At 44.1% G+C, this 25,111-nt stretch overlaps 1 protein-coding gene across 2 annotated transcripts in view; it reads left to right on the top strand.

Annotated features, from left to right (window-relative positions):
• The window catches only part of foxo3b (forkhead box O3b), a 46,487-nt gene extending 25,902 nt beyond the window's left edge, over window positions 1-20,585 (top strand). For both annotated transcript variants that reach the window (XM_070988006.1, XM_070988007.1), the window contains exons 3-4: window positions 14,296-15,767; window positions 17,138-20,585. In XM_070988006.1, coding sequence (XP_070844107.1) covers window positions 14,296-15,738 — 1,443 coding nt within the window. In that variant the 3' untranslated portion in view covers window positions 15,739-15,767; window positions 17,138-20,585. The remainder of the gene's footprint in view (window positions 1-14,295; window positions 15,768-17,137) is intronic.
• Window positions 20,586-25,111: the final 4,526 nt, after the last annotated feature.

Genomic DNA, 25,111 nt, shown 5'->3' with positions numbered 1-25,111 from the left:
TTTCTATGAAATCACACCAGCCCTGAAACAAAATGGTCAAAACCTGGTTCAAATAAGAGAAGAGAGGCAGAGAGTTCAGGCAAACTGCTGCTCTCCTTCCTTCTTGTCTCAAAGCAGGAAGTCATGTGACTCTTCAGAGGGGCGGGGCCAAGAGGGACAGAGGAAAAGGCTCACTGTTGCTGGGAGAAAACTCTCCCAAGGTGTGTGTGTGTGTGTGTGTGTGTGTGTGTGTGTGTGTGTGTGTGTGTGTGTGTGTGTGTGTGTGTGTGTGTGTGTGTGTGTGTGTGTGTGTGTGTGTTTGTCAGCCATTGGGTGTTTGCCTTGCAAAGGTTAGGATCTCTCGCCTGTGCTAAAACACACACGTAAAAAATACACACACAAGTACACAGATACACTGTGTGAGCATATGGGTGTCAAAACCCACCACCACCACCTCCCTCCCTCTCTCCAGCTGCTCAGCTGGTGTGTAGGAGGAAGAGGGCTGACAGGCCTGGAAGTGCTGACATCAGCAGAGAATGAGCGCACGCGCATACACACACACACACACACACACACACACACACACACACACACACACACACACACACACACACACACACAGGCGGTCAAACTGAAACACTTTCTAGTTGTGGAGGTGTTGGGTAGATCAGGACATGCGAGTTAAACTGAGCTATAGATTCGGAGCCTGAGAGGAACAGAGATAGATTTAAAGTGCTCTCACTCGTTCTCACTGCTCCTATTAATCTGAAAATAAAACACAACAACTGGCTCATCATTACAAGTTTAGCAGACCAGCACCTGAGGTTCTAGTTTAAATCCTAAAGGAAAGTTTGGTTTATTCCAGCTTCATCTTATCCTTGTAGTTTGGGCTTTCATTTTTATCAGTTTTGGTAATATTCTTCTCGCCAAAGTAATCGCTGAGACCTGAAAACATGGTGATTTTTCTGCTATAAAGTCAGATGGGGCTGAAACACAAACTGTGAGGCCATTGAACAAGTTTTACCACCAGATTATGAAATAAAACAGATGCGACGAGAGGCGAAGAGGCCCTCGAGGCAACTTAAGAACAACAAAGAGACCAGAAAAAAGAAAAAAAAATTAATAAATCCGACACGATTTAGCAAAATACAAAGGTTGTATACAAAGTTTATCTTTGCTACATACCTGAAATAATTCCTTGCTCACACCTGCAGTGGGTGTGGGGGGTCAAAGGTGAACCAGACTGATTGATTATTATATGACTCTCCTTCTTTTTCTCTTCACAATAAGTTTGGCTGCCCTGGATGTTTGTGTAAAAACTGTTCAATTGTCTGAAATTAACCTGGTAAGTGAAATGTTACTGTTCCAGATCAGAATGATGGCCAAAACTAAGAAAAATAAAAGTTGAAATAAGCAGGAATCATCCTTTAAGTGTGCGTCACGGTGCAACATACGGTAAGAATCAGCGGGCTGTGGTCTGGTGTGTGTGTGTGTCTCGGAGTGTGTATCTGTTTTTAGCACCATTAAAGTGAAGAGCCCCATGAGCACCAGCGGGGCCCCAACACTAATCCAGCCCAGATGTGAACTCCACCAAAACTTAAAACATACACAACACACACGCACGAATACACACATTACAAACAAGAAGCTGCATGTCACTGGTTCGAAACAATCGAGCTCAAACTAGATTTGCAGCCTACTGTTCAGTTAGCCAACACGATTCTGTGTCATGCTATTATCCTCATAATCTGTCTCAATGAGATCATAGCTCACCTTCAGCAGAGTTAATTTGAGGTTTGAGAGGTCACCAAACCGCGTACGTCAACAGATAGAAAATGAGTCAACCCTTCTTCAACCCAAACTAAGTCCAGTGGGTGTGACCTGGATGCAGCCTGGAGGCATTTAAGCAGGCCGTGTTGTGGAAACAGTGGGTCAAATAGATGGCACACCCCCATGTCACACACGCCAGAGCAAAGGTAGATTAAGCAAGTGTGATGATAAATGACATGTGGACACACTGGAATGCACGCAGGGTGAGCCAGCGGCAAAGGTGTGTGTGTGTGTGTCTTAGCGTCCAGATTTACACCGCTGCCAGAGGTTACTGAGAAAATAGAGCATGTTTGTGGAGACACGGGAGACAGCGAGGCCGTTAGCAGGAAGGCCTCATATGCTGCAGCACGCGTGCACGTTTATGTTACATAACCTGAACTGTGACATCGTGACTAATATCAACACCTCGAATGCAACTGGCAGGCTTGCGAGTTGGTGACCCCACATGTCAGCACAAGGTTAAAAAGAAGTGTACTTTGTGAGCACAGGTGAGGGAAGTTGAGAGAAGTACAGGATTTTTAGAGGCTCCAACAAAGGTGAATATGTATGATGCACAGCCGGTATTTCACAAAGAAATATATGATTTATAAACGATCATATATTTTATAGAGCCTTTAATCAAGACTCCTTATGGAGCCACTTTGGGATCCAATTATGTAAAGTCTAAATGTCTCCATCCACTCATGGTAGTTTAAAGATCTTACATTTTTAAGGGTAATTTACTAATAATATTTTTATTTATTATGCAGTGAATCTCAATCAGCAAAGCAGACAGTTCTGGTCTAAACAGAGAGACAACAGGAAGACACAGATTTGTCATTTCCTGCGCGTGCAAAAGATTTACAGCCAGTGACTAGACACCAGAAGTTCATTTGGGTTTCTGCAGCGCTGCTTTGTGATTTAGGCCGATACCTGCATCCCCACAGTAGCACAGGTCGTCTGTATATCTATTACATATTCCCAGTGTAATCCATGATCGGTGTCCTCAGTTCACCGAAAAGCTGCTGCTTTGTTCTGTGTGGAACTCAAGCTGGTCCTCAGTGGAAATACAAGTATGCACGCGGGGCAAAGTGGTGTGGGAGGCAATAAACCTCAGTGAACCCCTCACCCAAACTACGCAAATAAAACAGCATGTCGTCCTCCCCCCACTCACTTCCTCGCTCTGTCCCTCCACTTCTCTGTCCCCTTGCTCTCTCTTCTTGATATCCTCACTTTCCCTCCACATACAGAACGCAAGACTGCTCTGTAAAGCAGAGGAGAATGGTGTATGTTTTGGGTATCAGTTTGTTGCATCAGCTAGACTACAGTACCCATGAGCCTCTGTGACTGTTGCTATGGAGCCAGCATGCAAATAAGGGATAAAACACCTCATAATAGATAATAATAGAATCCAAACATAAATAAACCAAACAGGTGAATCACACAAGCCTCGTTCAAGGCCACAGGTGAAGGCTATTCACACTGATTGGAGAAACAATCAACCAATCAGCGGTAAGCATGCAGTAGTAAGAGTGGAGACAGTGTGGCTTTCCAAGTTGTTTTAAGTCAATGTAGGGAAACAATGGCAACTGACAAGAAGTCTGTGAATGTGAACACAATGTCAGGATGAACGGAAGAAGCTGAATGCAGCCTGGGCCTTATTTTCCCATGTTTTCGTGTCTAAGTGACTAATGGGGACAACAATTTCTGAAATTGGTCCAGTATTGAGCGAGAGCGCTGCAGCTGCAAAGCGGGCTGCAATGTAATCCGTCATCGTCATCGCTGCCAATGTGCGTCCGCTAAAAGCTCTTGTTTTTGTCACTGACAGCCTTATTCTAAGGATACCCTTCCGAGATGGACCTTTTTGTCAGGATAAAATCCTTCTGGTTTAAGAAGAAACCGCCACTGTATCGCTCTTCTCAAAGCCGCCAGACTCCATTTACAGAAACAGTAATTTTACCTCGCAGATCATGGGAAAACACGCTTCATTCAAACTCGACAGGCACGAAATAAAGTCCGGTGCGGTGGAAATAAACCCTCATTTCACAGGAGCGAGAGGCAGGGCAGGCAGGGAAAACAGCATGGAGAGCCAGAATACTGTCACGTCTAACTTGAGCATACATGTCTTTAATCACCATTGAGTTCTTCCACTGCTGCAGAAAATGAGCAGGACTTCTACTTCTTCTAAGTCCTCCCACTTCTCCACTTGCCCTTGAAACAGGTCTGTGGGTTGAGGTGTAGATGGCGGGCTCGTTTCCCAAACGTATTCCTTGTCGCCTGCACCGTATCTTCCCACAGGAATAGCAACATTCCCCTTCCTGATAATAATGAATGATTCTGCCCTTCCCCCCACTCCTCCCTCTATCCCTGCACTCCTCGGTGCTGCTCGTATCGTGCAGAGATGTAATTAATCATGTAGACACCCTGCTACTCTTAATACTAAGGGTGCCCTCTTTTTCCTCTATCTCCCTGTCTTCCCGCTATACTCTTTATCTGTCTCCGTCTCCTTCAGTGCCTCTCAATCTCTCACACACAGTTTGAAGGTCTCATTAATCACCTGTTCACACAGTAAAGCTCTGTAATGCGTACCAGTGGGATCATTCGGTGGATAGCCTCTCCTGTCTTTTTACCCTTGTCTCTACACACTCGTGCACACCACGCCGCTGCGCTTTCATGCTCAGTGTGTGCTTTGTTGTGTGCGTTTGAGCGCGTCTGTCATCGGCGCGCTCATGCGCCAGGATGAATACGATAATCGTCGCGAGCAGACTTGCCCTCTGGTCCCTCTGTATTTTTAGATGTCAGATGTTGAAATAGTTCAAGTTCTTAAAAAGGGCAGGCCGCGAGTCACCACGGTATCCTCATAAAGCCGGGGCAGACGATCTGTCAACCCGACCCGGCAGACGAACCCAAACAACATTCATTTCACGCAGCAAATAAATTATTCTAAATCCACCAGCAGCTTATCACCAAATATATTAAGAGCATGTTCCCTCTGGTTGTATTTATTGACTGGCAGATGGCGTATACCTCCCTTCAGTAATGCCTTGAGTGTACTTTTTATTTTTATAACAGAGCCAAAGAGTTTGACAGATTAAACTGTCACTTATCTGTCAAAGGAGCTCCTGTTTAGATTTATGTAGGATGTGCAGCAGAGGTTGGACGCTATGATGATATATACAGTGCAATGAATTAATACAGATTCCTCTACCAGTAGAAAGGTGTCGCTGGTTGAAGCATCAGGACAAGCTGGGCCATAGAGTAAACCTGCACCTTTTACACTTTAATAACAATTAAGAAACAGATTACTCAGCTTGTGTAATAAAGCAGCCACTTGTGCTCTCATTTTTACTGTAATTACAATGTAGGTCATTGTGGGCAATGTTGCATATTCACAGGATCTTACAATGCACCTTAATTTGCTAGATTGCTAAAAACACATAATCCCATTTGGTTAAACAGTTTCTCAATCCGTAGTTGGGATTTGACTCATCTCCCCTTCTCACTATGGGTAAGCTTTTCTGCATGTGCAATATTTAGGTTTTTATAGCATGAATTGTTTAAAAAAAAAAGGTACAACTGACAAATGAAAGAAAACTGTTGTGTTCGGGTTCGTCCTCGCTGCAGCTTTACTCTCTTGCGAGTCTGTTCCTCCTTCTGTCTGAATAAGTCGTCTTTGTCTGCGCTGAGATGTTTCTGTTGTCAGTGTACTTGTGTGCCTGCGTGTGTGTGCGTGTTCTTGGCAGGCGCCGCTGCTCCGTAGCTTAAGGACGCCGTGTCCTGGAACTCTGGTTGATAAAGCCCAGCGTGGATGTCCTGTGTTGTCCCACAGCAAAGCGCACACGTCACGTGCTGAGCTGTAATGAACAGTTTGTGTTTGCGAACGCTCACGACTGCGTGTACCGCATGAGCTCAAAGGGGTTTTTTTTTTGGAGTGCGGCCGACAGAAATTATATATTTTTCTCAGAATAATATCTAGTGATCGATTTCGCTGCTGCTTCTAGCTTTTCATATCCTTAATTGCCCTTCCAGCTTGTGTGTGCGTGCTTGACTTTCCACACCACAAACCAATGCTTCAGAGGAACTGAGGTGACCCTCCAGCCCCGATCAAAACACACTGACCCAATGAAGCCTTACTAGGGTAACGTGACTAACCGTGCCTCTGCAACCAGCCCACACTGATTGGCTGTTTGAGGTGGGATGGGTTAGCCACCTCTCCCACCTCACACTAACTGATTGGAGGACATTTAGGAGTAAACAAGTAGTTCTTTGAGCATGTGGCACAACACGGGACACACTATGAGGCCAAAGAAGGAGAGAAGAGGGGGAGAGGCAGACAGATGGGGAAGAGAGAGAGAGAGAGGGGGAGAGAGAGAGAGAGAGAGAGAGAGAGAGAGAGAGAGAGAGAGAGAGAGAGAGAGAGAGAGGATGACATTGCAGTAGTAAGGTCTCGGTGATGACAAGAGCAGGCTTTTTGGTGATTTAACAAGGTCACAACTCTTGGAAAGCAGTGTGTGCGTGCATGTTTGTGTGTGTGTGTGTGTGTGTGTGTGTGTGTGTGTGTGTGTGTGTGTGTGTGTGTGTGTGTGCGTGCGCGCGAGCTCACTCACTAACTGCAATTTAATTCTAAGAAGAACTTGATATTGCTGTTCACACCGTAATAATGGATTTGTCAGTCTCAATAAGGTATTATGGATTGGATAGACCCTTTTCATGACAAAAAAATAAAAATCTATTTCCTGAATTTATTTGACGTTTAAAGTGTGTTCGCGAGTGCGTGTGCGTCTGCGTGAAGACCTTAATCTATTCACAAAAAGAGGAGCGGAGGAGGGAGTATGAGCAGAATTATAAGCGGAATGAGGTGTAACGGGATTCTTCCTGCCAAGCTGCAGATCCCTGTCCAGTGTACACATATGCACGCACGCACACACACACACACACACACAGATATGCAACCTAAAACACACACAAGCTGAGAGAGACACCCAGCCACTGGCCGGGAAAAATGCACGTATGATTGAAGAGAATGGAATGTTCTGTCTGCAGTCCAGAGCTCAGGGCAGCTGGAACCCGGACCCAGTGTGTGTGTGTGTCTTTGTGAGTGTGTGCGTTTGTATGTGTGTGTTAGTGTAGGGTCGCAGTATAAATAACCGTCCTCTCTCGGCAGTGTTAGTGCAGTCCAGCCAGGCTGTTTATTTATAAACGCCTTGTACGTGTCAAAGACCTGCATGTTGTCTCCGCCTCTACCTCACACTCGCTTGCTACACTCGGTACCACTTTCACCGAGTCACGGCTCCTGCGGCTGCGTGGCTGCAAGGCTTTGTGAAGTCAGCTTGGTTCGGCCCAAAATTTGCGGCCGCGCAGACTGTTTTCGTTACAAGCAAATGCAACAAACTTCCCGTCAGGTGGTCGCCGTCATGTTCTCTTGTGCACATGTGGAACATGTCCGCACACCCCCAAATGCAGTATGTGCGGAGGCGTGTCCGTCCGTCCGTCTCTGCTAGAGCACGATCGAGGCTTTACACAGCTTTGCATGCATGTTTTATATGTCCACCTGTTGCCACAATCTTTGAGGGCAACTTTGATCTGACAGAAAAACATTTAATGATCCACTTAACTGGACCACAAAAGCTCCATTTCCAGAGGTGTGCGTATTTTTTATGTGCATATACAGTGTGCATTATGTAAGTATCTAAACAACAACAGATTTATAGTTTTCTTCATTCGAACGTTCATTATTTAATAACAGGAGTTTCATGTGTCTCAATCAATCTGCAGCTAAAACCCCCAGAGGCTCTTGTTTGTGTCCCTGTTGGTTGAATGATTGATTTTTGAGGCTGACGTGAGCTGATGTGTCATCAAAACATTTATTTTGCTCTGTCGTTCCCCTTTAACTACAATGTTAGCACAAAAAAGTAAATACAGAAATGCATCACTGTTTTTAATAAACTGATTTTTCCAAATACAGCTTGTTACAAGGATACTTGTATGACATGACTTGTGTTTGGCACATTTAAATAATAGTTTTTGTGGCTGAAAAATCTTAGAAGTGAGCCAGACTTTCTTTCTTTCATTAGCTTTTTCTCTTTTCTTTAAAAAAAACAAAGAGCTCCTTTGTCTCCGTCTGGATATTACATGTGCTTTCATAACATTTTATAGTCATCATTCGCCCATCGCTCATTTTCCAATGAACGCTACCTGCTCGCCTGTTTGCACAAAGTTAATCTTGTTTGCGCTCTCTAAAGAAAGAACACTCCAGGGCGACAACCACAGCCCATTGTCAATGCCTCGCCTTAAAGGTAACCGATGTTGCGCAAGTCGTACGCTTGACCCAGCAGTGGGCACTGTTGACATTAGAAGCAGATTAGTGCTGGTTTACATAACGGCTGATAACGTGTGGTTATGTTTGGCTGGGACTCACACACACACACACACACACACACACACACACACACACACACACACACACACACACACACACACACACACACACACACACACACACACACACACACACACACACACACACACACACACTGTGTCAATGGGTGGGTAAGTACACCAGAGCTGTGAGGGCTCGGGTCACAGAATTGGTCCAATCACAGCAATGGCGGCGGGGTCGAGAGGGCGGGGCTGACATGTATGAGGCGAGCGCTTCAACCTCAAAGCACTTTGACCTTTGACACAGTGCTGTCTCCAAGGCTCCAAGACACTGTAACCCCCTGACCCACCGCCTTCCTTCCCAGTGTGTGATGAGCTGTGTGTGTGTGTGTGTGTGTGTGTGTGTGTGTGTGTGTGTGTTTCTCTGCCTTTCCTTACAGCTAAAGGCAGGGGAGGTTGCATCAGGGTTGGGCTGACCAGTAAAATGCTTCTCTCAGGAACGCACAGGGTACAGGAACCAGGCAAAGTGGAACTGACCCAGTTCATACATTTGAGTTCAGATATGTGCTGTAGCTGGGTGATGAAATACACTTGCAATACCATGCAGACCCTCCCTTTTCTGTACTGCCTGGCTACGCAAAGCAATTCCACTCCACCAATCACCGCTGCCGAAGCCAGGACAGCTACAACCAATTACAAAGCACTCTTAGAATGATCTGAACCAATCAGAGAAACCTGCTGTCTGAGTAACCTGAGGTACAGCATTAATTTCTATACATTCACACCATGCATATAGGGTCAGAAATGAGGCTAATTTCCTCACAGTAGAATTAAACGCCTCCTTAAAAATGCCACTTTGATATTCTCAATGTACACACACGCCGTCTACGTTCAGATTTACATAAATGCACCTACGCACCTTCAAAAATCAGAATAATGAGAGAAAGGAGAGAGAGATTCCTAGCGTGGTTGCTGACAGTGATTAATTGTTCCCACATGTTGCTGACGGACAAAAAGGCCTCTGTGTTCCTGAGCTCTGGCTGCAGCTGGTGCGCACGCACGCACGCACGCACGCACGCACGCACGCACACACACACACACACACACACACACACACACACACACACACACAGCTGGGGCCTGTCTCATGAAGCAAGTTCAGCTTTGTCAGGCTATCTTTGAGTTTGTTTGCTTCAAAAAATGTTACACTGTTGAACCTGGATAACCGGTCTCATGAGCAGTTGACTGTGTTGACCTGGCGTTTTCCAGACCGGCTGAGGTGGAGTTTAGAACACTAGACCAATCACAGAAAACAGTGAGATTCAGAAAATAACTTGATAAGTAAACAATAAAGTGTACACGAGAGCACAACTAAATTTGTATTAATCTGTCATGATGAACAAAGTATAAGAATCATATCAAACAATAAATGTTACTCATGATTTTAAAACTACAGTCAGCTAGCTACCAGGTATCAATAGTTAATTTGAGTGGCCCCAAAGCAGGTTTTTATGGCGATCTATTGTAGGAATAGTGTGACATTTTGGAAAATTTGCTTTCTTCCTGAGAGCTAGATGAGATGATCGATGTCACTCTTCATGTCTGCATAGTAAATATACACCTACAGCTAGTAGCGAGTTAGCTTAGCGTAGCACAAAAACAGGACACTGGGACTAACCCTAATAAAATCCACCTTACAGCACGTCAAAGGCTCATTAATATAACCCAAATGTTTCAGGTCTTACAAAAATATTTCATGGTCCGGCTTAGTGACTTACTAAAATCTGTTATCGTGAGGTTGCAAGGCATCCCCCGTTTCCAGTCTTTATGCTACGCTAACCTATCTGGCTGGTGACTGTTGCTTTATATATAAAAAGGAAATGTGGTATCAGTCTTCTCATTTCACTTTTCACGCAGAAAGAGAATGTGCATATTTCCCAAATGCCAAACTATTCCTTCAAAGTAAAGCCATTTGAGGAAAAAATGCCAGGAATGAAAGCAAAGTTTGCTCACGAACCTGCTTGTCAGCCCTTGTGAGACCAGCGTGTTAATTCAGATCTCCGAGATGAACGCTCAAATTAGACAGCACGAGGAGGAGGAGGAGGAGGAGGAGGAGGGTACACAACAGAAGAACGGTGGGAAAGATTAGAAAGACAAATCTGAAAACTCCCTAACATTAGCCAGCAGTTTCAACAGCATCATTATCCCTTGGAAGGTTGTTGCTGCGAGCTGTGTTAGCGTATGCGTGTGTGTATGTGTGTTATTTAGCTCTTGTGGCTGCATAGTAGGAGTTATGAATCAGAGCTGCTGTCTCAGTGAGCTGTTTTTATTAATGGACTTTGGGAATACCCCAGAGGAGCTGTACAGTAGTGAGCATACAGTATCCCGCGAACACAGCAATGTGCCGTGTACACACACACACACACAGACCTATAAAGTGCATACATCCTGCAAATAACAAGACATAAAATGGTCATGCTTATTCAATCACACTTGAAGCGCTGCATTAAAGGGACGGGTATTGAAATAAAAGCACTAGGGTGAATTAAATAGAGCAGAGGATTCCAAGAAGGAGCCGTAATGCCGTATTGATTTCGGCTCCTGCGTCTGTTTCAGCCATGAAGGGGAGATGAGCTGTAGAGGAGGAGACGGGTTAATGATGGATTGTAAATTTAAGATACAGGAGTTGGGATTTAGCACAAAAGAAGGGACTCCCCTGTGTGTATTATGAAGATTTTCTTAATATTCTGTACACACAGAGACTCGTTTTTCCACATCTGAGGCCGTTTTCCCCCAGAGTTCAGTAATGTTTAGCGAAGTATGAAGGCTGCTACCAAACTCAGGTGTGATTTAAGAGCCTTTTAATGAACTCCTGGGAAGTTAAATAATATGATTGATTGTGTCATTAAACGCAGTAACAATCCTGGCAGCCAGAAATGAGATGTTGTGGTCTGCAGGAGAGACTGAATGTCTACATGAAATCCGAAGCAAAGAAAATATCCAGACACAAATGGTTAAAAGGTCAGCCTGCTAAAATCATAAAACAACACATTTTCCACTCGCAGCACCACAAGTGTGTGCTGATAGTTCAAGATCTTCACAAGTGAGACTCCATCCTGATAAAATGGAAGTGAATGAAACATATATACTGTGCTACTATGCACTGCACGCATACATCACACGTAATGCTGATACATAGCAGGAACATTTTTCTTTCTTTCACCCTGCAATCACCATCCTCTCCCTCTCTTTCTCACCATCACTCACACATTTTCACTTGGCACCTTCTTTTTTTTCTTCTTCTTTTTATCACTGTCCGTGCTTTGGTTGCAGATGTCCCATTTCCTTTTATTGCTGCTCCATCACACCGAGTTAGAAAGATCTCACCTGACATTTGAAGGATACGAGCAGCGGCACGGAAAAGAGAAACATTAAACAAGCGGCTTCGTTCGGAGGAGGGGGTGGGGAGGTGCAGGGATAAAGGTGGTGTAGGATGAAGCGAGGGAGAAGGATTGATGAAGTGTCAGGTGCTGGCAGGTAAATGTTTACAGCAGCGGGAGAAGGAAACTCACATTCCATTCATTCTGCTTTCATTCATCCCTCCAAAAGTTCCCGTTTTCCTTTACAAAGTCTGCTTTCTGCCATTATTTACATCTCGCTAGCAGCTGGAAACATTTAGCTTCTGTGTTATTGTGTGCGTGTTTGTGTGTGTGTGTGTGTGTGTGTGTGTGTGTGTGTTGTGTGTTGTGTGTCTGTAAAATGCTCTATAATAAAGCAGCATTACGTCATGCCTCGAGAGATGCTGGCAGAGGATAAACACTGGTCTCACTGGTATCTCTTCTCATCTTACCTCATTTCACAGAACACACGCACACGTGCACGCACACACACGCACAGGGGAAACGTGCATTCACATACACACGCCATTCATGATTAAATGCACCGTTTTATGGATTCTCTAACGCGGTGGTCACAAAAGGCACACAGCCCTGTAGAAAACTACATTTGCATTTACAATTGCCAAACACAAGAGCCTTCAAATGCAAAACGGGGCATTTCCATATAACTACCACAAACACACACATTTGTGCTCAAGCAGACACCCGCTCACATAGGGTCATAGGTTCAGTTTGGCCCCAGAGACTAAGCTTTCTTACACTGCCAACGTAGCAGTCAGAACAGTAACTAAAGCCTGCTCTTTCTCCTCTCTGCCTGAACTGCCTTTGACCAGAAAAACAATCCGGACCAAATTGTCTGTAAACTGTTGCCCAGGACAGACGGGGCTGCTTCATGGAAAACAATATTGTTATTCCCACAAAAACTCGAAAATTTTGGCCCTCATCGTTTGGAACCCAGAAATCTGTTCTGTTTTAGGGAGTAAAAATATACACAGGAGGAAAACAGAGAGGGAAAAATGTGTGCATGTTGTGGATGGCGGTTGGGTTGTTTATATGGGAGGATATAGCATAGCCCCAGAGTCCCTCAAGGCCCATAAGAGCTATGTGTTTGTGAAACAACAGAAACTGCGGAAGAGGAAGGGGGCATGGAAAGAGAAGGAGACTGAGGCAAAATAATGAATTCAGCAAGGCCTTAAGTAGGTTCTGGGGCACAAAAGGGGGGGAAAAAAGAAGTGCAATAAGACAAAAGTCAAGTCAAAAAGGTCAACACTATATATACAAATTACCTGGACTGGAATAACTTCCTAAAATACAGTTTTATAAAGGCTTAAAGGCGATTTGTTATAATGGTACTATAGTTTCATGAAATACTAATGTGGTTTTCTGACCCTTTGTCTCCTTTCTTGTACTTTAAATATAACCCATCTTTGCCACATCAATCTGAAATCCCTGTTGGTTCACTAATGATTCCATCAGATCCTGCCCTCAATGCCTCCTTGTTCTCTGACAGTAACTGTTCTCCCTCAGGATTAGTACTTCAATTATCAGTCAGACTGAAATGTAAAAAAGATTATATAAGTTAGAGCCACCTATTAAAAATGTAAGCATATTCACATGCACATGGGAAGTTGGCTTTTCGAAATCTCTTTGTCCATTATAACTATATTACGATGCTGTTTAGCAGATATTAGCATGTTCACAAATTAGTTTAGCATGTTAGCGTGCTCACATTTGCTTTCCCACAATAGCAACATTAGCTCTAAACAAAGTACGACTGAGGCTAACTGGAGTGTCATTAAGTCAAAAACCAAAGTATTGGACTATTTGAACTTTTGGCCCGATGGGGGCACCACAGTAAAAGTCAGTAATCATCAAGTCTGTGGGTTTATCCTCTGGGAACTATTAACGTCTGTACAAAATTTCCAGGAAATTCATTCAATAGATGTTGAGTGGTGGACCGGCCGACAGAGCTGTGTCACCAGGAAGGCTAAAAACAGACAACCACCACACCATCAGTGTCTGTCTGATAAATGTATATGGTAAACAAAGACAGCAGCGAGGCAACAAGTTATTCAACAGGGTTATTGCAGTCCGAGCCTTTATTGTGCACATACATCTCTGCGTTGTGAATAAAACCCTTGATCATTACCAGGGGCTGTCATGTGCACCAGTTCTCCCACAATGAGCCTCTGGGGCTCATACAAGGAAGGAGCTCAGAGCTGATCAATATACACCAGCCAGGACTTGCACTCATGCATGCACAAACACACATGATCTGATACAGAATGCGCCCCTTAAGCAACACAGGGGCTCTTTGTATGTGTCATTCATAATCGAGGAGACGCTTGATTATAGACCACTGTCTCGCTTTTCTCTTTTATACCCACAACACAAAAGCTACAGTGGGAACAATGCAGACATCAGCGCTAAGTGCTGCTGCACGTTAATGTCTTTTTGTCTATATTTAGTGAATGAACAATTGAAACTACAGGATTTTTCCTTTGTTTGTGTGTCTAGTCACCAAGAGTGTTTACATCGCTGCAGAATCAGTAGTAGTGGGTGGTTTATGGATCAGTGTTGCACTTAATGAGAGGTATTCATTGAATGTTGTATCGGTAAAAAGAAAGAAAGGAAACAAATCAATATTGATGACTGTCATTGTTTGGGTAATTGTTTCAAAAGGATTTTACACACATCACTCAGCATAGTCTTTCTCTCCTTTGTGTTACAGAACTCCATCCGGCACAACCTTTCCCTCCACAGCCGTTTCATCCGCGTCCAGAATGAGGGAACAGGGAAAAGTTCCTGGTGGATGATCAACCCAGAGGGAGGAAAGGGTGGAAAGGCTCCTCGCCGCCGTGCAGTCTCCATGGACAATAGCAACAAGTACACCAAGTCTGCCCGTGGCCGAGCTGCCAAGAAGAAGGCTGCCCTGCAGGCTGCAGCAGCTGCTGCCGGCGAAGGCGGTGGAGACAGCCCTTCAGGTCTTTCCAAGTGGCCTGGAAGCCCAACGTCACGCAGCAGCGAGGAGCTGGACGCCTGGACAGACTTCCGCTCACGCACTAATTCCAATGCCAGCACACTGAGCGGTCGCCTCTCACCCATTCTGGCCAACCCTGAGCTAGACGAGGTGCCCGATGACGAACCGCCTCTCTCGCCTATGCTCTACTCCAGCCCTGGCAGAGCTCTGTCTCCTGGCAACGCCGCAACCAATGGCAAGCCTGTCCCAACTGAGCTGCCCCGCCTGGCAGACTTGGCGGGTACAATGAACCTGAATGATGGACTCACAGATGACCTGATGGATGAGTTGCTGGATGACCTGGTGCCAACAGTTACAGGACAGGCCACTCCAAATGGTTCCTCAGGGTTCAATTTTGGGTCCAAACCCAATGGGCTTGGCTCACCTTCCTCCACCACCTCTCCCTCCTCCAACTCTTCTTCTAACGGTGGAGTTAATGGCTACAGTAACTCCATCTTTGGCCCCCACACAGCGGGCTCCTCTCTGCGTCCGTCCCCCATGCAGACCATCCAGGAGAACAAGCAGACTTCCTTCTCCAGCATCAGCCTGTCTCGCTTTGGCAGTCAGACACTACAAGACCTGCTCAACTCTGACAGCCACAGCCACAGCGATGTCATGATGACCCAGTCTGACCCACTGATGTCACAGGCCAGCGCCGCCGCCGTCATTTCCCAGAACTCTCGGCGTGGCCTCATGCTCCGTAATGATCCCGTTATGACCTTTGGGACCACAGGAGGCCTTCAGGGTAGCCAAGGGGAGATGCTGCAAAGTAACAACCACAACCAGAGCTCCCTGAGATCTTTAAACGGAGGCCTGAACCTAGCCAACGAGGCTAACGCTCTAGCAAATGCTAAGCAGCAGCTCCTGCTCTCACCCTTGGGAGGAAATGGTTCCTCTTCCATGCAGATCGATACCTCGATCTTTCTAAATGGAACCGTAAGCAGCAGTGGAGGGATCTGCCAGGACCGTTTCCCCACAGATCTGGACCTGGACATGTTCAACAGCAGCTTGGAGTGTGATATGGACTCCATCATCAGGAATGAGCTAATGGACGCAGATGGCCTGGACTTTAACTTTGACTCTTTGGCCAACATGAACGGAGTCGGCAACTTCACGAACACCAAGCAGACCTCTCAGAGCTGGGTACCCGGCTGAGAGGGTCAGGCCAGGAAGGAGCAGAGCAGGTGTGTATGTTTGACTTTTGCGTGCGTGGGTGTACATAATGCACCGTTTAAGCAATGGTGGGCATATGTAGATTTAGGAGTTAGGGATGCACTGATCCAACTTTTTCTGTCACAACACTGATTGATTCCAACACCTAAACTCCAGGTACAGCCAGTACCGAGTACAGATCCAATACTAGTGCTCCTTTTTCATAAAATGTAAAATCTGTAAAAGTGGGGCGGCACAGTGGAGCAGCAGGTAGTGCGTGTGGCTCACAGCAAGAAGGTCAACGGTTCGATCCCCGGGTCAGGCGGGGCTTTTCTGTGTGAAGTTTGCATGTTCTTCCCGCGCATGCGCGGGTTCTCCAGCTTCCTCCCACAGACCAAAAACAAGCTCATTAGGTTAGGTCTTGTATATTGCCCTGCAATCGACTGGCAACCGGTCCAGTCTAGGGTGTACCCCGCCTCTCACCCACCGACAGCTGGGATAGGCTCCAGCCCCCCCGCAACCCCGAAAGGGACAGTCGGGTATAGAAGATGAATGAATGAATGAATGAATCTGTAAAAGTGTAGCGTAGGACTGATTAAGATATGTGAAAGCTAACATGAGAGTGTAATCAATAACTTCACAGTAAGTGTAGCCATACCATTCATGTTTTCTAGCCTTGTGAAAATTGATCCATATTGTTTCAAAGATTTTCTGTGCTGTAGAATTACTGGTGTAAACTGATACAGACCTGAAAAAAACCATAAGTCGATTCTGTACTTCTGTGAATCCACGTGGAAAAGGTTCCCTCAATGTAATTACATGCTTCTGCATCTGTTCTCTAAACCACTTCAACTGTGTGTTGCTTCAATGTTTTTATCAACCAAAACCAACCTGCTAAACAACATAGCTTCTACAGTAATCTTTTCTAACTCCAGTAGCTACAAGTTCACTTTCAATAAAACGTTACATCGGCTCTCGTTTCACACTCATAAATATTTGCTAAACATGTAATATAATGTGTTACATCCATACGAAGTTTCAAAATGACGTCCTGACAAAACGGTAAAAGAAAGTGTTTATCAGCGGTTTAGGAGTAAATCTTTGGAAACATTAGCTTACTGTCAACACTATGACAGTAAAGGCCGACTGCTGCCTTCACATTAACATGCATTTATTGTGAAGCACATGCAGAAGCACCAGTGCGGCAGCTTCGAGTGCATATACCTTCTACTGCAAATGGACAGAGCAGAACAAAACATTTTGGACTGTGGATTGGTGACATTTGGCCAATAACCAATGTAAAGTGGCACATCCCTTGCAGAAATGTTTGACTTTAAGACTTTTCTTGCGTTTAAGTGCAATATAGATTAAGACATAATCATCTTGTCCTTTATCTCTCCAGGTCTGAACTGTGTAGTGCAAAAGAAGATCAGACACACAACATCCTTTTTGCCAAACCTGCCATCAGCACAACGTAAAACCCAAACCCTGTGTTTACAGAAGAAGACTTCCTCTCAAGAGCTTTACCTTCGCTCCCACACTGCTGAGACATGAACGATCCAACAGACTCTAGAGATGCTGCACATCAGCCCTCAAAGCCTCCTGTGAAACGACGACAACAAAAACAAAGCTATGTCAAACTCACAAATCTTAGAATTATGCAATTTTCCTTTGACGCCCAGTCTGTTGATATCAAAGAGAGACTGTTTTATCAGAGGAAGTTTCAGGTGGAATACAAGGACTAAATATCAAGCAAAGAGTGAAGGAGCGCACGGTGCAGTCGTTCCCGTTGAAGACAACAAAAAAAGACAAACGTGTAAAGTGAAAAAATCAAGAAGTGATGTGGTGTAAATCTGATCCAGTGGTTTCCTGGGATGTGTTATGTTGGAAAAAAAAAAATCCCTCTGTTCTCACTTGGTGATTTTAAATGTTCAGTGTTTGTTTTTGGGATTTTCTGTTTTATCATAATTGTTTCTGCATCATACATGTCTGTACAAAAAGAGTCGGTGTATTGATGAAATGAAAACATGGAAATGGAGTATCTTTCTCACTGAGCGGCCACGCATACAGTACATGCAAACACACAGACAGACAAACCTACACTTTGCCCCAGTTTGCAAAACTCAGACCTGTCATCTTAATGCCATGCACTTCCAGTTTTGTTCTTTTGAATTGCTTGAATTAAATTAAATGCCGCATACTGAGGGTTTCATTACAATTAGCTGACTATTACAAAATATTCCTTATCTTTTGCATATATCTAACTGTAAAAAATTAAAAAAGACAAGAGGAAGAGAATCTCTGTCGTGGATTTTTGTACAGTGCAGGGCAGTGGAAAGTTCAAGAAGCACAGGGAAGGATCCCTGACTGTCTTTTCTTAGACTTCTGGTGAGTTCTGTTGAAGTCGTTTATCACTGCATATGATGTAGCCAAAATGAATACCTGTGTCCTAGGGTTGTGAACATTTCCACACCATAACAGGTGCTATGTAAACAGTGTTGAATCCCACCCCGAGAGCGAGCCGTGCATTTTTGTGTGTTTGTTTTGTTTCTGTTTTTACCCACGACCTGCAGAAGCCCAAAGCTGCAGCCACGTGTAGCACGGCGAGTTGAACCTGTAGATGCCGGGGGGGCGCGGGGAGCAGGGTTTTAGGCTCATTCCTCTAGAAGCCATTTGTTTCTCGAGTAAAACAATAAGCTATCTCTGTATATTGCCAAATTACTTGAAACAAACAGTAGGATATGCTGGCAGCCAAATCACAGCGCACACACACACACACATATATATATATATTACACACACGTACAGTAGATAGAAAAAAAATAATACCAGGGATCTGTGTTAAGCTCTGCTGTTTTCTTGTCATGAGCTTGTGGGGCTTGTTATGCATATATGGAATCACTCAGGGGGGAAAAGGGAGGCTTCCCGTTTAAGTAACATCAAGTCACATTCTAATGGTATTTTAACATTTCTTGATAAAAACAGTAATGCTTTGTGTTTGTGAACTTGTAACCTGTGAACTTTTGGCCGCCAAGATGAAGAGGAGGCAGGAAAGGTCAGGATTAAGACTTCACGCGGTCTTCTGTTATTTTTGGTTTTGCCGTCATAGCTTTTTTTTTTTTTCCTCGTGTCGGACTCGTGACACACATACACACATCCCCTCATGGACACGCCTGGTGCTCCTGCAGGTGACTTCCTGTATCTCTTGAGTACATACTAATGTATGTGTGTATTTGTTTATCTGTGGAGTTTATTTCTGTTGATTTAATCTCACAAGGACGTGTAAATCCCTCACTATCCCTCATGGTGCATACAGCACAGCCGACTGTATGCATGTATTTATGCATTATGAATTGTGTGAAATGCATATATACTCGCTGTATGTCCTTATATACTCATGTAGTACTTGACCCTTGGATTTTGTGATACCTCTGAAGGTAAAGTTGAAGAAATAATGAACAATGTTACACGCCGGGAAGGAGGGAACACTGTTACCAGCGATTTAATTGTTGAACCAGATTTTTTTTAAATGGTGGAAAGCACCATTGTTGTAGCATCTGGAGACCCTGGTATCCCTTCTCTGTGTATGGAAGTGTATGCCCCGCTGTGTATAATAGTGTACAGATGTGTGTATATCACTTTGAGGCCAAGGCGGAGGAGTGTGTGTGCATGGTTGGCTAGAATGATCTACTGTGCTATCAGAGGTTTAGTGCATGACCTAGCTGTACCCCCCCCCCCAACCCTACCCCCACCTCAACCCTTCCAATGGTGCCGTCCTGCGACAGAAATTGTAACAAAGAGAGGAAACCTGTGTCTTTAGCACTCGAACACACACTTTCTATTTTCAAAATCAGGGCTCACAGTGCAGCACGTGCACCATCCTCCCGTATTCATGGGTTTCTTATTGTGTGTACATGGACTCAGACACAGGGAGATCCTCCTCAACGGACGTTCCTCAGCTTCACACTTGTTTTATTCCACGTGGAGCACAGTAGGCTCACGTCCTGGTGCTCTCAGCGAGCGTTTGGTTGTAACATTGACGCGGTTAAAGCGTCATCCAACAGTGAGCTGGAATTTCCTTCACCGTGTCACAGCTAAAAATTTCCAGAGCATTATCACACGTCTTTTGGCAGCAGGAATCCTGAGCCATCACCTGAACTGCTAAGCATTTAAATTCATCCACTCTGACTGTACTGAATTTTAGGAGCGCTTTACTCCTCCTGTGAAGAAGACTGACAAGGTGACTCCAGGGAGCCATGTAATCCATTCTACTGAGAGAGGGGTTATTGATCCTTGATAAACTGCAAATGTCAATCGCAGGGAGGTGTTCCTTACATTTTGTATATTCAGTGTAAAATGTGTTGGCTGTTCGGGGAGATAGTTTACACTTAGTCATAGTGGAGCAGGCGTTCCACACAACCACTCAGTGCTACTGCTTCATTCAGGCACAGATGATCTCTTCTTGTGCCCGACACACACACACACACACACACACACACACCTGCAGCACAACACGTGCAGATTTAAAGCTAAGAGAAGCAAAAAAAAAAATAAAAAGAAATTTTAAAAAAAATAGACGACACATACCACTAGATACCTTAATCACCTCTTGGACATTTCCTTTTCATTATCGTCTCTGGAACCTTTTCCATCCTTGTTTAGAGGCCCAGGCCAGCTCCCCTCCATACGCCCTCTGAACTTTGCCCTTTGAACTTTGCCCTTTATTAATCTCGCTTCTTCTCGACTTGATGTTAGTGGGTATTTTTCCTGTGTATTCCATTTTGAATTGTAATCTAGTTTGTATAAGAAATGGTGCGCATGTAAATAAAGCTTGGTGAGGCTCCACACCCTTTCTGTCTCCTTGTCTTAGCTCATTTTACCGCTATAAAAATATGAAAGTATGACATGTGCATCAATTTCACGAGTGCTGTGGAAGCACAGGGCTGCTGTTAACAGCTCATATCGCCACGAAAGGAATTTCCAGCCCAGCGAGGAAAAAGTTACAGCTCTCCGTACATGTGATGTTAATTCACAAGTTAACTTGCCAACTGTTTTCCAAAACAGTGTGTGTCTGAGCGCTTGTGCATGAACAAATTTAACCTCGCACTCCCTCCACAAGATAAATCTCTTTCTCATGTCAGTCTGGAGGGAGCAGCAAAACAACTCCATGTTCTTCTCAAGTTCCTGGAAGTCCTCTTGCACAATGTTTGCTGCATTAAATGGGAGCAGACGCACTGCAACGCTCTGATACAACTGGGCTGGGTACTTTTCCTCGGCTGTTGCGAAACAAAGGGAAAGGGGGAACAGAGTCAGAGATAGGGCTCACTGGCATGTCTGAAATTTCCCCCAGGCCGAGGCGCCAAATATTAACACAGACCCTGGCCAAGCTGACACTCTCCCTCTGCCCTTCTGGCCTTTCAAACAGCCAATAGGCCACTTTCCCCCTCTGCGAGAGGTCAAGCCTGTCATCATAAAAATACTATTCCAGTTTATCCTGTAAATTCAAGTGTGATTCTGTGTGTCAGTAAGTTTGTCTTACGGGCCAGCTGACAGCAGATCCCCCGATGAACCTGGAAGATTCTCTGTGAACCTTTTAAGAAATCTTCAGACTGCAGCATTTATGGGAACTTTAACGTTGTTTTTATCTTCTGAGAGAAAATGTATTGATCTCAACACTATTGATGAAAGCTGGGCTTCTCATTCAATTAATTGCTTAAGTGATGATCTGTCATGAGATGACTTTAATGCCCATAATAATATCTAACTATCATGAAAAAAGGACACCTAGCTAATGTTTAAACCATCTAGTCTCACTGTGTGGTGCAGGCGCACCCCAAAGTTGTCACTATATCACTAAAAATGAGACACAGATAACATGCCAGATCACTTCATATTTTTAACCTACATCTTTACAACTTCTAACTAAACTGGATCATTAACTTCTTCAGCTAGAAAAACCAGGACCTACTCAAATGCCTGTTATATATATAACATTACCACCACCATTAAAAAGGCAGATTTCCGACAGTGTAACATAGACAGGAAGCTGATCAGTAACAGTCATTATTTCACATTTCTCAGCAGCTTTTACTGGAAAAGCCAAGCTTGTAAACACCTTCATAACAATGCATCACTCTCATTTTTCATTGGCTGCCTTTAAATAAGATTACTTCATCAGCTGGAACACAGCTGTCATAAGGATCCTTTTTCCCATCAAAGGCCATTTTCGCTTTTTAACATCACAACTTCAAGGGCCATACTCACCACTCAATACCCAGCCCCGAAAGATTTTCATAGGGGATTAGCAATTGTATCAGGGTAGCCTTGGCCCCCCCTGCCCCCCCTGGCCACCACTTGGCGGCACCCCAGACCAGTTACCAGTGACTGAACACATATATCACACTGACCTCTGTGATGGCTGGAACTGCTTCTCTTCTCTTTGGAGAGGTATCTGGCGTCAGATGGAAGTGATGATGGTGATGGTGATGATGATGATGATGATGATGATGATGATGATGATGATGATGATGATGATGATGGGGCGGTCAGTCTTGAAGAGATCTTTGTAGGTAGAAGGTTGTTGCTTTGCAGCTCAATGATTTCAGAAGTTGTCAGGCACATCAGCACATCAAATTCTCCTTATGAATGAGGTTTCAGCTTCTTAGCTATTAGCTCGCTCATCACAAAACTTGCCTGCAGAACAATGTCACTGTCAGGATGTGGTCTGGTGAAAGCTGCTTGTTAGGCCTCCAGACTCCACTGAAGAGCGCTAGCACATTTGTCCTTGCAGCTCATCCACTTTAGCATGTTCGTAGCGGTAATGACTCTCGAGATTAGCCTTCTTCATCACTGTGAGCTTGTCCCCACAACCTAACCTAAGCACACTGGCTGCCTTCTACTTCAACAAAAAAAGCTGTTTGTCCATTTCTCTTGGAAAACGCGACACTGTGCATCTACTTCCGTTGTGAAGCAGGCGCCATGATGCACTGACGTATTATCAGCCGCGACACGTGTTGCGTTCAGGGACCAGTCGGCAAAAAAACATCGCTGCAATAAAGTGATTGCTTTGTCGTATTTATAATTAGCCTCGCGGACCGTATACGAGCCCACCCGTGATTCAGAACACTGATGTCATGTCGAGGTATTGTTTCTGATGATTTCCAAATTTTTACGACCTTAGAAGGTGTTTATTCGTCTTTCCGTTACAGAAGGATTGGACATGGTGGGGCTTTAAGGGTGAAATTAGTCTTATTTAGTGTCAATATCTTTAAACGTGATTTAAAGGTGATTTCTCCACCAGAAATAATTTCTTCACAATTAAGATATATAATTAATATATAATTAATTTGGCATTTAGATCATCACATAGGAAGATTAAAAAAGTGCAAAAATATACCATGAACAGTTAAATGAAAAAAAAAATAAATAAATAAAAGATTATTATTATTTACTTGTAATTTGGAGTCACGACTTCAGCATTTCTAAAATTTTGCTAATCAGGCCTTCATCAGTATTCATCAGCATTACTACCTACAGTTTGCAAAGTGATTGTTATCTCACCAAACAACATAAAACACCAAAGTAATAAAAATACATTAGCTTATTAAAAACCTCAGTTGAATTAGAGACTCTGCCACCACCCACATGTACAATATTGTCCATATCATGAACATACAATGACAGACCCATTCAGATCTTCAAAGTACTGCATATTCTCAGCACTCCACCGCCTTTGTAAAAACCAGCCTGCATGATTTATGAAACCCAAGCAGCATTGTCATATATAGGATGGTCACTCATAACCACAGTGTTTGTCATTGTTGCCAAACCCAGGGCATGCATCAGGTACTTTAGGTCTACCAATGTGACCCTTTCATTTGTACTCAAATATACAAAAGAACCTCAAACAAACAGAAACTCCTTTATGTTTGCTTGGTATCTTCGAGCCCTCTTTCATGAAGAGGAGGCAAATAAGAAGAGATTTAAAAAAAAAAGAAGAAGAAAATCCTCTGTGCTCCTCCAAACAGCCACTGCAAAGCTCAGGGATGACTGCAAACTCCAAAATATTCAAACATGCTTTATGACTGAGAGAGCAGGCTCACCACAACTGCAAATATAAAACCCATACTTCAATAGCAGTTCCCAAGTCAGCTGGTCACCTGACTGACTTCATGTCTGGCCTGGCTGCAGTCACACCAGTCTGCACGAGGTCACTGAGGTTACTGCTTGGCTGGAAACTCTTCTGAGCACATCTGTTATTTCACATTTTCTCAACTCTATTTTAGAGCAGCCGCATCCAGAGTCAAGATTTGGTGATTTTGATCTAAATTATGTGTTTGGTCCTTACCCTAGTGTAATGTTTGACATTATTTTTAGCTTTAAAATTACATAAAACTAAATGTAGCTGTCAAATTTTCACTTTTGTATACTTGGAGCATTCCTAAGATATATGCTCATGTCATTTTATACACAGCAAAATAAGCACCAAGCTGTTTCTTGTTTCTGTTGGTTGTCTCGCTGGCTGGTTTCATGTCATGTCATAACTAACTGACTGTGTCTATTTGTGTGCCCGCCGTCTTCATCTCCACCCACGTTTTGGTGTTTTATTCGCCTCTGCCTTGTTCCATGTCAGTGGGCTTCTATTTGGTAAATGTCATCTTTGTTTTAATACAGGAAGCGATTAACCCATGCACTCAGAGCTCACTGTATGCCACCAGAAATCAACTCATGGTTGATTCAACTGAGCAGCGTGCAGTGCATGCTAATGTACTGTTTGGATGGGTGTGCCTTTGGTTTATACTATATATCACCAGTATCTTCATATCTATACACTGCTAATCTGTCAGCAACTGACACCAACTTTCACATGACAACAGCATGTATTATTATTGTCGTTTATGAGTCATTTGATTTCTCACCTGAAGAAGCAGTCTCCACACTGATCGTTCATTTAGCCTGACACTGTGTTCATGTTAGCCGATTTCTTGTTGAGAGGGGGGTTATTATGTTTGGCTTTGCTCTAACCAATTAGTAGCGAGTGACATATCGATCATGCCAGCATCATTGTCAGTTGACACAGAGGCCTTGGAGGTGGTTGCCAGGAGCAGCAAATATGACGATTTTTCTGTAAGTCACCATGTGCAGCTGCGTCACTCTCAGTATTCTGTCCCTTTTTTTCATGGGTTTAGCATTTCAAGAAGATGACACCCTCGTCATTAATCCTGCCCGCTAAACTCTGATGGTTGTTCCTCTTACCTGTGGCAGCAGCCATCAACAGGCTCAACACCAGGTCATTTTGACTCTCTGAACACATCTGAGATACAAGCAGTGATTCAGAGGTCTGGAATCAGGTTAACAATGTCCTGAGTTATGACTC

This window comes from Chaetodon trifascialis, chromosome 19 (genome assembly GCF_039877785.1).
Source record: "Chaetodon trifascialis isolate fChaTrf1 chromosome 19, fChaTrf1.hap1, whole genome shotgun sequence".
In the NCBI taxonomy this organism is placed as follows: domain Eukaryota; kingdom Metazoa; phylum Chordata; class Actinopteri; order Chaetodontiformes; family Chaetodontidae; genus Chaetodon; species Chaetodon trifascialis.
This window is presented reverse-complemented; position numbering and strand designations above follow the sequence as displayed.